This window comes from Pseudophryne corroboree, chromosome 4 (assembly GCF_028390025.1).
Source record: "Pseudophryne corroboree isolate aPseCor3 chromosome 4, aPseCor3.hap2, whole genome shotgun sequence".
Classification (NCBI taxonomy): Eukaryota; Metazoa; Chordata; class Amphibia; order Anura; family Myobatrachidae; genus Pseudophryne; species Pseudophryne corroboree.
Window position 1 is genome coordinate 275300858 of NC_086447.1, and position 13889 is coordinate 275314746.

At 45.2% G+C, this 13889-nt stretch overlaps 2 protein-coding genes across 3 annotated transcripts in view; one reads left to right on the plus strand and one right to left on the minus strand.

The window, feature by feature from the left end:
• Positions 1–13889, plus strand: part of GFM1 (G elongation factor mitochondrial 1) — a 79374-nt gene that overhangs the window by 39253 nt on the left and 26232 nt on the right. For both annotated transcript variants that reach the window (XM_063916140.1, XM_063916141.1), the window contains exon 13: positions 250–332. In XM_063916140.1, coding sequence (XP_063772210.1) covers positions 250–332 — 83 coding nt within the window. The remainder of the gene's footprint in view (positions 1–249; positions 333–13889) is intronic.
• On the minus strand, positions 201–10608 carry LXN (latexin). The gene is made up of 6 exons (XM_063916142.1): positions 10356–10608; positions 7906–7968; positions 5064–5241; positions 4856–4992; positions 1132–1194; positions 201–497 (listed from the first exon to the last, which is right to left on the minus strand). The coding sequence occupies exons 1-6, from the start codon at positions 10485–10487 to the stop codon at positions 393–395; spliced, it is 678 nt and encodes a 225-aa protein (XP_063772212.1). The 5' UTR covers positions 10488–10608; the 3' UTR covers positions 201–392.

A 13889-nucleotide genomic window follows, 5' to 3' on the forward strand; every position in this document is an offset into this window, starting at 1 on the left:
GTCCTGGCAGCTAGGAGGCATTGCGATGTGCAAGTAGTGCTCCAATAGTATGACTTCAATATGCCAGTCCTCCTGTATTGCCAGGCTACCTCCTTTCAGCGGTTTTGAAGAAAGACTGTAAATTTAAAGAAGAATAACTCTTATCTAAGTGTACTTCGCACAGTCTTAAGAATCTGTTTTGATGGAAATGATTAGCAATATTTATTTGTTTGTAAACTTTATTGTACAGTTTATCTTTTATTCTTCCAGAGGATGGAGAGGGAATATGACTGCCTGTGCACCTTGGGCAAGCCTAAAGTTGCTTTCAGGGAGACTGTTCAAAAATCAGTGGCGTAAGTAGTACAGTACATATGGATTATTATTTTTTACTTTGCTGCTTGTTGAGGTCATTCTCAGTTGTTCCCATCCGGATTGTGTTTAGGCAGCTTTTGTTGATGCTGTATTTTTAATCCTTCTGCTGGGTCCCATAACGTTTCTATTCGCCATGGAACCATTTCCTGCAATTGGGATTTTTGTCAGTACATCTACTTGTCCCACATTTGCTTCTTATTTATCAGTCCTGTACATATCCCTAAAAGCTCAGAGATGTAAGTGTGCTGAGTGACAGGACCAATGTCTGGGATGAAATTCTGCCCCTCTGATCGAGTGACTGAATAATGTCTGGTAGGACTGGGGGATGCTTAGTGTGATGGAAAGATGACCAAACGTAGACCAAGAATCCCACCTGCAGCCATCTTCCCAACGTGTGAGAGGAAATTTTGCAGTATCAGCTACATATTCAGTGTTAGTTTTACAGAATGCTAAACTACTTCTAGTCCTCACCTAGTACAAGCACGGGCTGTTTTATCCTGAAATCAGTGACCCAGAATGGAGAAAACTACACAAGTTACTGCTGCGTGATCATACACACAAGTATAATGTATTGATCACCTAGAGGAGCACTGATAAACTATTACATGAAGAGGAAAATGTCAGGGGGGATGGTGTGAGGAAAAGTTGGTGTAACTTAAATGTAATCGGAGGTATGATATTCAAAGACCACCAGGGCATGGGCATATCGAATCGATCCCATGCCTATACTATTTTTATTTGTTTTTTTCTGTTTCCTTTTTGCTTGCTACACATATATACCTGTGAGACCATCTCGTGGATCAGCATATCGTAATGGAATTCCAGGATATGATCTTGCCTTTTCTGCAGAAAGCAAACACTATATTAGGGGGTATTCCGTCATGAAACAGTATATATTATGCATAGCATGAGACTGTTTTGTAATACAGACTATCGATAAAGCTGGGGTACTCCCTATGGGGTAAATGTATGAAGCAGTGGTAAGAGTGGAGAAGTGAGCCAGTGGAGAAGTTGCCCATGGCAACCAATCAGCATTGAAGTAACATTTATAATTTGCATACTATAAAATAATACAGAGAAGCTAATTAGTTGCCATGGGCAACCTCTCCACTGGTTCACTTCTCCACTCTTATCACTGCTTCATACATTTACCCCTATATACATACTGGGCAAATCAGCTGCAATTTGTATGATCAGCCCAATAATTATATATTATATGTGCAGGAGCGTTGCGCTTCAATAGTTCCTGTAACGGTCGGATTGGGGGGATAGGATTTTATGTCCAGCTTAAATATTCTGATCCCCGACCTCCCAAAGCTATAGAAGAATGCACACACTAAGCCAAGTATAGCTGGGTGTGTACAAAGTGCACACTGATCCGATAATTACATCTGTCTAGAAATATGAACCCAACTTGTCAAAGGCACATGGATTCAAGGCGCTTACAGGCAGCAAAAACATAATACATGGTACAAATAATTTAGGGGGATATTGAATTACCCACGAAAAAGCTTCAGGCGATTTATCCCGATATTTCTTCAATGTTTCTTCACACAGAAAAAATATATTTTTTCACCCGAAAACACACAGATTCAATGAAACCTGTGTGTTTTCGGTAGAAACAGCAAACGGGTTGTTTTCAGGGATTTTGCTTTGCCTGCCTGAGGCAGGTGAAACAAATGCTATTAAGCCCCGTGTCGTGGCGGCTTATCGGGGCTAATTGAATAATCCCCAACGAGACAATTACCCACGTTCAATAATCACGGGTAATTTAATATCCCCCTTAGTATTACAGCAGAAAAAAAGACACAGAAAAATAATATAAAACCTAGAGATTAGGTATAATGCAGGGCTTGTTCAGTCATTTTGGGTAATAAATTCCACAGGTTATATATTCCACCCACGAAAGGTACAAAGTGAGGCAGCCATGGTGGGTGCTCTACTTAGGATTACCCTGAGTGGAATAGGCCACGCCTAGAAGAGATGACACAAAATGGGGTGATAGCAGCGTCCTAACACTAGGCGTAGGGTCCCAACCTAACATCAGATCCATGTATTTGCCATCCCATTCATGAGTGTACCAGGTGAGGCAGCCATGTTGGGCGCACTACGAGGGTTACACTGTGTGAGAGATGCCACACAAGGACCCAAGGCACATATGGAAACAACTGACACGTGTAGCATGATATACCCTTTATGAATAGGTCAATGTAGGTGTACAAACAGTAGAGGTGTAGCATACAGTGGGGGCTGCAAGAAGAAAATATAAGAGAAGAGTGAAACAGTGGTGTAACAGGCAATATTGAAACGATGGGGAGGTCAGTATATAAGGGTCCAGCAATATTAAAGTCAGGAGTCCAAATAAGAGCAGTAGGAGCTGATGTGGGGAGGGAGGGGTTAAAACCTATTAAAATAGAATAACCTACAGCAGCCCCATGGATGAAACTGCCGGCCCATAGTCCGTTCATTTGGATCCCACTACAATGCCTCCGCACCCTGCTGCGGGCGCTGCTGTTCTGATCCCTGCGCTGTGGGAGAGACTGTGCCTGCCAATGTCTGGGAAGAGTAGGGGAGTGGGTGGCAGGATGGTGAGCCGCGTTCTTTCTTCCAGCCAGTGCAATCAGCCTCACCGCAGTTGGGCAAGATGGCGGCTGCAATCTCTCTCACACTTTCCCGCTCACCCCGATGAGCAAGCCTAGCCTAGGGTAATCGCTCAGGGATACCGAGTTGCGGCAGGGAACGAGAGGAGGTGACGGAGGGATGGTGTTTGCAGGGGAGGCAGTGTAGCTCCGGGCATGATCATGCAGCGGGCTCATCATTGTCGTTCGGGCGCCGCCAGCAGACTTGGGTGGTTCTGTGACCATGGAAGTCTGAGTCGGGACTTCAGCTTGTGGGTCCATTTCCAGCTCTGGCCTGGTTTACAAGAAATGCTGGGCCCCCTAGTGGAGATTTTGCTTGACTGCAACCGCTCTGTACAGTGACTAGAAGTATGAATGGAGTTTGTGTTCTAACTGTAAATTGTAATTGCATCTTGAAGGATTGGACCAGTCCTAGCTATTCATGCAGCTAGCATGAGGGCGTAATACAACGTACATAAGTAAATGTCTCAGGAGGCACTGACTAGTACCACTGCCAGACTTACACACAATATATGGGCCAAAGGGTCATGTGGGCATTATACAAAGGTGCAGCAGTATATGCTGCTAGAAATTTGGTGAGTATTTATCAGCGATCTGCAGAAAACATAGGCAGGGGCGGCACTGCCTCACCTGCCATAGGCTTTTTTTCTCCAGAGTTTTGACTATAAAAATGATTAGAATAATACAAAGAAGATCTTTCTAATATATTTTTTGTATTTTTCATATACTTTATATACTCAAAACTCTGGTTTCAATGTTAGTATGACAGGAAAGGCTCTGCCTCCCCCAACGGCACACCACTGCTTTGTATACAGCGGCTTATAGCGTGTGCGGCAGCCACTGATCACTGAGCTGTTGCATATACAGGTCATGCCTACAGGGCTTGGGCCTGCACAGGGGATGGGTGCAGCCAAATGATCATGTGCTGTCCAAATGTAGGGTTCCCCTTTAAACGGACGCTGCTCTGAATCACTGACTCCATCATGATATGCTGCTCTGGTGTGACTGAGGTGATCCAGTTGTGTGGACCACTTCACCATCATTATTTGCCAGAGCCAGTTCTAAATGAAATCGGGAATCTCATTCTTATGTATTTTACCACCAAATTATGGGATTGGTTGTATTCACATTTCGAGAAATATACAATGCTGTTATTTCACAGATGTGTTTTTAGAGTCAGTATTCCCTTCCTTTCCCATCCCATCTGATCCAATCCATCAGTTTTCCACATTTTTGTGGGAAGGTCACATCACTTACTAATACTGTTTTAATAATATTATCCTTTATGTCAAAACCTATTACGCAGCACTACGATGAAAATAACATTGGTTTCCTGTAACTCATAGCAACCAAAATACGTTTGTCAGCTTAGTTAAATTTAGACTAATGAGCACTGATATCTTTCAGTAAATATTTGCCAATATATTTCTGCGGGATCAGTGTGATATCCCGGCTGTCAGGGATCCTGGCGGCGAGCATGTCCCCTTGCGGGCTCATTGCGCTTGCCACGCTTTCGGACCCAGGTTATATTCTCCGTCAGCTGGGGGCGTTGCCCACCATCCCATTGGAGATTCCAGCCAGCGCCCAGAATTCCGACCGCCAGTATTTAACTAGGTGTCTGTATCCTGACAGCTGGGATCCCGACAGCCGGTAAATTGACTGCCTCCAATTTCTGCAGTGTGCGTCTTAGAAAGTAAACCTGTTTATTAGCGGTCGGATCTCTTCTAGCAGAGCTGTTGCAATATGGATGTTTTCACTGAAATGTCTTACAACATTTGTAACGGTTACTTCCTCCTGTAAGCTCCAACCCTCTCACAGTACATGGGAAAGTCTTAAGAGGTGTACACAGAGTTTGTAGAACTCACCAGCTGCTTGACCTCTTTAATAACTGCCATTCTGAAGAAGGTTCCTTCTGTGGAATATTGCCACTTGGCGTAACCTGCAGCAGCCAGCGCCAGGTGCCACACAGGCTCCATATCTGGGGTTACGTTGCCATAGTTATCTGCAAGTTTATATTGGAGAGAAATATCAGTTTTCTGTATTATTATTTTTAGGGTATAAATATTACATTACCTGGAATATTATCAGCAACAAGTGGTTCTGAAAGATTCTTCATTCTATTGTAAAATTCTTTGTCCTTTGCGGCTGTGTAATTCTGCAGCGCAGTCTGTAATGTGAATGTCACTTTAGGCGGTTTGTGCTGGTCACTTGTGTAGTATATAACCTCTGCTGTGCAGGTTATTGGAGATTGCTGAGGAAGAAATAACACTTTCTTTAAACTACATTTACATTTAATATTCCCAGACTTTTCCTCACAGTACCCCACAATGTGCCTTTAACCCCTTCACTGCAGATTACAAGTGGGACTCGTCATCTGTATATACACCTAGACTGCAGGCTTAGTACATCTCCTCTGTAGTCTGGTTATAGTCAGTGTCACTGGATTGGATGGATGCTTCATCTTGGCCAATAGGGAGCCCAGATGTTATTCGTGTTTGCAAGCCATGACTGTGTCTACACTCACTGTGTGGGCTGAACCAGTATGCAGCCTGTCTGTTTGCTATTAGCCTGCGCTATTACTGTCTCGCTTTCAAGGGCATAGCTACCATGGGTGCGGGCCCAGGGCTAGGAAGGGCCCACCCTCCCTGTCAAAAGTTACATGTGTTCTATACATTTTTCACCATTGAGTGGTCCATAAGGGGCCCTAACAAACTTTTGCCATGGGGCCTGCAATATATCTAGTTATGGCCCTGGACCTGCTCATTGTAATGTGGTATAAAATGAACTGGAGAGCATTATAATGTTACATAATATGAACTGGGACACTAATGTGGCACAATATGAAGTGGGGGCACTATAGAGTTGCATAACAAGAACTGGGGACACTGTATGACATAATGCGAATTGGGTACTGTGGTGCATAATGTGTACTGGCAGCCCTACAGTGTGACATAATGTGAACTAGGGCACTACTATGGGGCATAACATTAACCAAGGCACTAACATGGTTTAGAAAATGAACTAGGGCACTACTATGGAGCATAAAATTACCAAATGCTGCAGAGAGGTCTCTCTAGAAGCATTGGGATAGGGGCCCCTTCAAAATGTTGCTATGGGGCCGACACAGTTCTGGCCATGCCCCTACACACTTTGTCTTATTTATGAGCCACCTTAGAGCCTATTTCAGACCTGATCGCAGCAGCAAAATATTTCTCGAATGGGCAAAGCCATGTGCACTGCAGGTGCGGCAGATATAACATGTGCAGAGAGAGTTAGATTTGGGTGGGTTATATTGTTTCTGTCAGAGTAAATACTGCCTGCTTTATTTTTTCACTGTGATTTAGATTTCAGTTTAAACACATCCCACCCAAATCTAACTCTCTACACATTATATTTGCCCCCCCTGCAGTGCACATGGTTTTGCCCATTAGAGAACACCTTTGCTGCTGCGATCAGGTCTGAATTAGGCCGTTAGTTCAGCCATTTGATCAGATCTCCCCACTGTGTATAGGTAACAGTATTTTACCATTGGACCTGCATGCACTTAATCCTTATTTAATATAACGTACTGTTCTAGATATTCTATCACCTTTGCCCCCTGGTAAAAGCTGTGGCCAGCACCATCATAACATCAATGATTGAGTTAGAGTCTCGCTCTACTGTGAGGGCTTATTTATAGATTTCTATTCATGTGAGGCGCATGTAGTGCTGTCTTCAGCATGCATGTTCTACATAATGGGGCTGATACAGAGTTGCACACATATGGGCGATTCAGTAGTATGCAGCTCGGCAGCATCTCCACTTGCAGTTGAATAGGAATAACAGTGGGATATAGTGGATGATGTGCCCGATTCCAACACATCGTTCACAATATCGTCTAGTGTGTACCCACTATATCGTAAATGATACGCACTCCTGAAGGTGGCTTGTGACATCTCCCGTTGGCTGTACATGCAGCTCAATCTGGCGATGTCACAAGCGATGCCATGCTGACGAATGCAGCATGGCCCGGCTCCTTCCATCACAGCTGACATCGTCTAGAGTGCACCTGCCCTAAGTTTGGCGAGGGCATGTCGGTGGAATTGGGGACTCTGCGGACTTGTACAGGTTGAGTATACCTTATCCAAAATTCAAAATCACACATTTTTGGTTCCCCTACTGAGATGACACATATACATATATATTATATATCTATATATACACATAATATATAATATATATGTCATTATCTCAGTAGAGGACCCAAAAATGTGGGATTTTTAATTTTGGATAAGGGATACTCAACCTGTATATACATGAAAATACACCTGTTTTTAGACCAATCTCTTCGCTGGGGTAAGTAAGCCCTGATGATGATGATAACGACGATGACTGCGAAGAAACCAAGCACGTTGATAGGGGCAGTTGAATTTATGCGTTCAACTCGGGGCAGATATCTCTATTTAGTTCTATGCATGCAAGGAGGGGAGTAGTTATAGCCGACTTGTGTTCCTCTCCCCAGTGTGCTTTCTTTTATTTGTTTTGAAAAACATGTACGGGCACACAGGCTCTTTACAGGTATTGGCCAGGCAGAAATCAGTAAGTCCTATGTAAGCTCACATCAAATGACCTATTTTCTTACCTGTTTTTAGTTAGGAAAGATTGCCTTATGTTGAAATGCATTTGAAAATAATCTGCTTTGCTCCAGATACATAATGAGGGAGGAGAGGGCAGTGCCTGTGAGTGTAATGTGGAGGTGGTAACATTACTGGTTTCCCTGGTATAACTTGAATCTGTTGCAGTAAAAGTGCTGGAGTATTGGCCATCCAGCCAGCATCAGTGAGAATTGGGTGCAGGGTGGGCGGTGTAATGAATACATACAAAATAATGCATTGACCACATTAGTCTGTGCCGGACCATTCCTACTTTCACTTACCTCATTCAAACTATCTTTTATAGCAAATGTGAGCCGGTATTTATTCCCCACTCCTGCAATGCTCTGTAAAAGAAAAGGAATACATCTATTGGAATGCAGTTTTCTTCTGGCATTTACAAAACTCCTGTTTCTCGAGTAGTATTTCTTTGCTCAGTGGTTTCCAAAGTGGGTGCTTTGTGGCACTTGCAGGGGTGCCCTAGGTTGGTGGTCCAAGACAAAGTCAAATTATTTATGGGGAATTTAGTAGGCAAAACCAGTGCTTGTGACTTCCAATCATAAAATATGTAGAATCAAATCCTGTTCCTCACCACATAACTGACCTAAGAATGACATATAGGGGTATATTCAATTGAAGTCGAAAGCTGCTCTATGTCGAAAAGACGTCAGTTTTCGACTTTTTTTAGGTCGAAAGGGGTTCCGACCTATTCAATATAACCCCAAATTTTTCAATAAGTCGAGGAATTCGACTTGTCGAAAAGCACGTGGATCGGCGCAATAGCTGCCGATCCACGTGTTTGTGTCGAAAATAAGGCCAAAACAGACAGGTTTTGGCCCCCTTTTCGCCCATCTCAATTCGACTAAAAAAAGTCGAAGTGAGATGGGGAGAGACGGGGACGGGCTGAGCAGCGCTGGAGGATGTCACAGCTGCCGCTCACAGCAGCATCCACCCTGCTCCAGCAAGCGAGTCCTTGCTTGCTGGAGCCGGGTGGACGCTGCCGTGAGCTGCGGCTGTGATGCAGGGACAGAGAGGAGGGACGGGGAGAGGCAGAGAGACTGGGGGGGGATACGGGGGAGAGCCTGCTCCCCCTTCACTCTGAGCTTCTCAGCCTGCTCCCCCTTCACTCTGTGCCTCTCAGCCTGCTCCCCCTTCACTCTGAGCCTCTCAGCCTGCTCCCCCTTCACTATGAGCCTCTTAGCCTGCTCCCCTTTCACTCTGTGCCTCTCAGCCTGCTCCCCCTTCACTCTGTGCCTCTCAGCCTGCTCCCCCTTCACTCTGTGCCTCTCAGCCTGCTCCCCCTTCACTCTGTGCCTCTCAGCCTGCTCCCCCTTCACTCTGTGCCTCTCAACCTGCTCCCCCTTCACTCTGTGCCTCTCAACCTGCTCCCCCTTCACTCTGAGCTTCTTAGCCTGCTCTCCCTTCTCTGTGTGCCTCTCAGCCTGCTCCCCCTTCACTCTGTGCCTCTCAACCTGCTCCCCCTTCACTCTGTGCCTCTCGGCCTGCTCCCCCTTCACTCTGAGCTTCTCAGCCTGCTCCCCCTTCACTCTGAGCCTCTCGGCCTGCTCCCCCTTCACTCTGTGCCTCTCAGCCTGCTCCCCCTTCACTCTGAGCTTCTTAGCCTGCTCCCCCTTCACTCTGTGCCTCTCAACCTGCTCCCCCTTCACTCTGTGCCTCTCAGCCTGCTCCCCCTTTACTGTATCTCTGCCTATTCCACCTTCACTCTGTGCCTCTCAGCCTGCATCCCCTGCTCCAGGGGTCCACATTCTTTCAGACTCGACTCCCAGGTAGTCCCCACACACGGCAGCACCCCCACACCAGATCTCAGTCTTCCCTCCCCCTACGCAGCGTTTACTGCGGCACGAGTCCAACGATAGCGTTTTATCCTCATCTCCAGGTTCTCCTCATGGCAGCGGCTCCACCTCATTATGCGGAGCGTTGCCGGCGCCTTCCAAGCCGCCTCTGATCAGTTGCTCGACTGTCAGAGGAGGCAGGCTAACATTGTGAGGATGGGAGCAGTGCCAGCAGCGGGTGCGGGAGCCTCATCAGATGAAGGAGAGATGCATGCGGCTCGGCAGCCTCTGATTGGCCACCACTGCTCTGGGGTGACGTGATTTAAAAAATATTTGGGAGCCACTTAGCTTTTAATGTACCGTTACCATACCGTACCATACCATGGAATGCTGCACAAAATTCCTGTTGCCAATGACTGCTTTAATATAGGTATCTGATAATGCTTCTGCTTTACAATAGTCAACCATACTTTATCCTCTGACCAGCTACTGTACAATGCTATTCCACTATCTTATATATCAAGTGTTCCCCACACCTCTTACATTGTAAGCTGATGTGTACCTTCTGTTTCATGTCTGTGTATGTAATGTGTATCATTGGGGTCTACAGTATGTACTAAGTCTTGGAGAGAGATAAAGTACCAGCTAATCAGCTCCTATTAGTCTGTTTTTGAAAAATGACAGGAACTGGTTGGTACTTTAGCTCTGTCTATTTTTTTTTTTTTTTATCTCCAAGGCTTAGTAACTAGACTCCATAATGTGCAAAGTCCTTTGCAGCATAATATGCCCATGCTTTATAAACATATAGTGATCGGAAGGTGCGTTTGATGTTACACAATACAGATCTTATGGAAGATAAGGGGAGAGGCATTTTATGCATGTGTCTGTCTGAAGTTTGTGTTTTGTGTTCCTCTGTATCAATCCCATGTCAGTAATCTCACCTCCTTGCTGGCACTTGTCACTGGCTGCTGTTCAAAGAGTCTGTTTGGACCCCCCAGTTTGTAGTTGATGTAGTCCACAGCCACCCCCGCAGCCCTGGATGCTGGGTAATGTGAGGGGTTGATAGATTCCATGATATTGACGTAGGTGATGGGAGAACACAGTGAATCTGCAGTGATGTGACAGCGTGTGGGCTGCAGCACTGGAATCCTATAGCATTACTCTAGCTGGAACCAGGAAGCTGCACGCTGACTGCTGACATCACAGGAAGGGAGGAGAGGGGAGGAGAGCTGCTCTTACCTCACCCAGACTTCGGACTCCTGAAGATTGCAGACTTCCACACTGAACTCTAAACTGTGACATTTTCTTGCCTGAAAGATACATAAATTACAGGGTTGTGGAGTTGTAGATGTTCTCTAATCTCAGAAGACATTGAGCTCATCATCTAAAAATAAATAGCCATTGTGAATGGGGATTTAAAGGCTATTAAAGCCAAAATGCTGGTTCTGTATGAAGGAAACCAATTGCTTAACTAATGATTATTCGGTAGCAAGGAAATTAATGGAGACACATGAAATAGTAAAAAAAAAATATATATATATATATTATAAATTGTTTTTCTTTTTGAACAGCCATGATTATGTAAAAGGCCCATGGATTATGTAGATTTGCTGGGAAATCATGTCATATAAGTATAGTGTATATATGGATTTTTAGTAAGGCACTTGATATGGTATCCTACAGTGAAGTGCTTGGAGAGCAGGCATCTCATCGGTTCTGGTTTAACATAATCTTTTAGTGATACAAAATTTGTTTATTATAAGGATTTGCATCAGGATTGATACGAGCTAAATGAAGTTTGTAGTGTCTTAGAAGAAATAATGTAACTGATGGGGGTATGCAATTGGGTCCGTTTTTATGGCCCAGGCAAAAAAAGGCACTTTTTGCTATTTGTTTAGGGCAAATGTGCGTTCGCCCTATTCAATAGCAGGGCCGTTTTTTCATCTAGACCAGTGGTTTCCAACTGCGGTCCTCAAGTACCCCCAACGGTTCATGTTTTCCAGATCTCCTCACAGGATTGCAAGTTAAATAATTTGCTCCACCTGTGGGTCTTATAAAATGTGTCAGTGAGTAATGAATACACCTGTTCAACTTCAGTTTGTAAAACCTTGAGAAAGACCCCAGCTAGGGGTAGAAACGCGTAGGCTGTTTCCTGACAAGCCGGGGGACGGACGTAAGGACCAGTACTCAGTAAGATATGTTACCTGCATGGTGGGACTATCCGGAAATCCCATATAACATCTTGCATGCGTTTTCAGAACTGTCTAAACCACAGTTCAGAATCATCTGGTAATTAGCCTGTCCTCCTGTTTTTTGCTTGAAGGGATTCTGCAATATTGTGGATATCTGTGTATTTTTATTCATTTGTATGTTATATATGTTTTACTATCAAAACGGTACTTCACTATATACATACTTTGTTTTCTCCATATGGCATCCAATTATGATTAATGGAACTCTGTGGAACTACAAGAGTCAGCAGGAATTGAGAATGCGCTAGTTAAGTCTCAGTTTCTATTTTTTATTGTGCACCTGTTCAACTGCTAGGTGACCTGGAAAACACGAACTGTTGGGAGTACTTGAGGACCGAGGTTGGGAACCACTGGTCTAGACGAAAAGTTCAGCAAGAGCGAAAAACATGTGGATTGGCGAAGCAACATGTATTCTCACCTGTGCCGGTGAAAACGTGGGCTGTTTTCGACTATTTTGTGGCATTTTCCGCCAATGGGGTATATTCACTTGAAGTCTGATCCATTCCGACATTCATTTGTCGGAATGGATTCAACCTGGCCTATTCAATGGACATCTCAATTCGTCTTTTACAAAAGTCGAATTGAGATGTGTGGGGGGGAGACGGGGGAGAGCCGCGGGCAGACGGGGGAGAGCAGCGCTACAGCAGCAGCAGCGGCTGCTGTAGCGCTGCTCTCTCCCGTCTGCCCGCAGCTCTCCCCCGTCCCTCCTGTCTCACAGCCGCCGCACCGCCCCCCCGTCACAGCCGCCGCACCGCCCCCCGTCACAGCCGCCGCTCCGTCCCCCGTCACAGCCGCCGCTCCGTCCCCCGTCACAGCCGCCGCTCCGTCCCGCTCCCCGTCTCCCCCTCTCTCACAGCCGCCGCTCAGAGCAGCGTCCTCCCAGCTCCAGCAAGCGAGGTCTCGCTTGCTGGAGCCGGGTGGACGCTGCTCTGAGCGGCGGCTTTCCTCCAGCGCTGCTCACCCCGTCGCCACCTCGGCTCTCCCCCTCTCCTGCTCTAATCCCTCATCTCAGTCCGACATTTTTTTATGTTGGACTGAGATGGTCGAAAAGGGGGCCAAAACCTGTGGGTTTTGGCCCCGTTTTCGACACAGGCACGTGGATCGGCAGCTATTCCGACAATCCACGTGCTTTTCGACAAGTCAAATTCATCGACTTGTCGAAAATTTTTCGGATATATTGAAGTATAAAAAGTATAAAAAAGTATAAAAGTATAAAAAGTATAAAAAGTCGAAAACTGACGTCTTTTCGACAGACGGCAGTTTTCGACTTCAATTGAATATACCCCAATGCCTTTTCATAAGTAAAAAAAGGTGAAAATGCCTTAAAAAAGGCCGAAAATGGGGTGCAATTGAATAGGAAGGGGGGCGAATTCAATAGCTCAGAGATTACTGGAGCTAATTGAATACCCCCCATAGTGTGGATTTTTAAGTTAAATGTATGCCAATATCAAATAATGTATTTGGGACACAAATCAAAAAGCGGAATACCCCAAAATAATGGTAATATAATGTCAACAAAATGATGGGAACTTGGAGCTATGGGTTCAGATGAAGGTAAGCAAGCTTGGTGATAACCAACGGGAAGCCTGGGCATACAAGGATGCATTGGCAGCAGTGTAGGAGCAAGAGAACTATTATATTATCACTTTGAAGGTCATTGGTAAAATCTAGCGGATGATAACTTAAATGACACATGGGCTACATAACTAAACTAATCTGAGTAGAATCGACAGGAGAATATGTACAGCTTGTAGTACAGTAAGGACAGATGTTAGGCTGGGTACACACCTGGGGACATGTCAGCTTTCCTGCCATCACGCTGATCAGAGTGACTGATTAGGTAAGCTATACACACATAGCTCAATATGTCAGTACTGACAACCAGCTGTAATGTCAGTCCCTGCCGCAAGTGTACAGGTCACCCATGCACTTAGACACGCTGTGCAGCAGGGCTAACCTAATATGTCTTAATAACGTTCACAGACATATCTGGTGTTCACACCCACCAGTGAACTACAGATATATTGTTCGTTCTAGTAATTGCAGCACACATCGGCCCCCACAGTAATTGCAGCACACATTGTACCCCACAGTAATTGGAGCACACATTGGCCCACCAAACTAGTCACAGCACACATTGTCCCCCACAGTAACAAAATAAAAATATACTGGAGCCTACAGTACTTCAGAGTACTTCAGAAGGTTAGTAAGATCTGTTTCTGT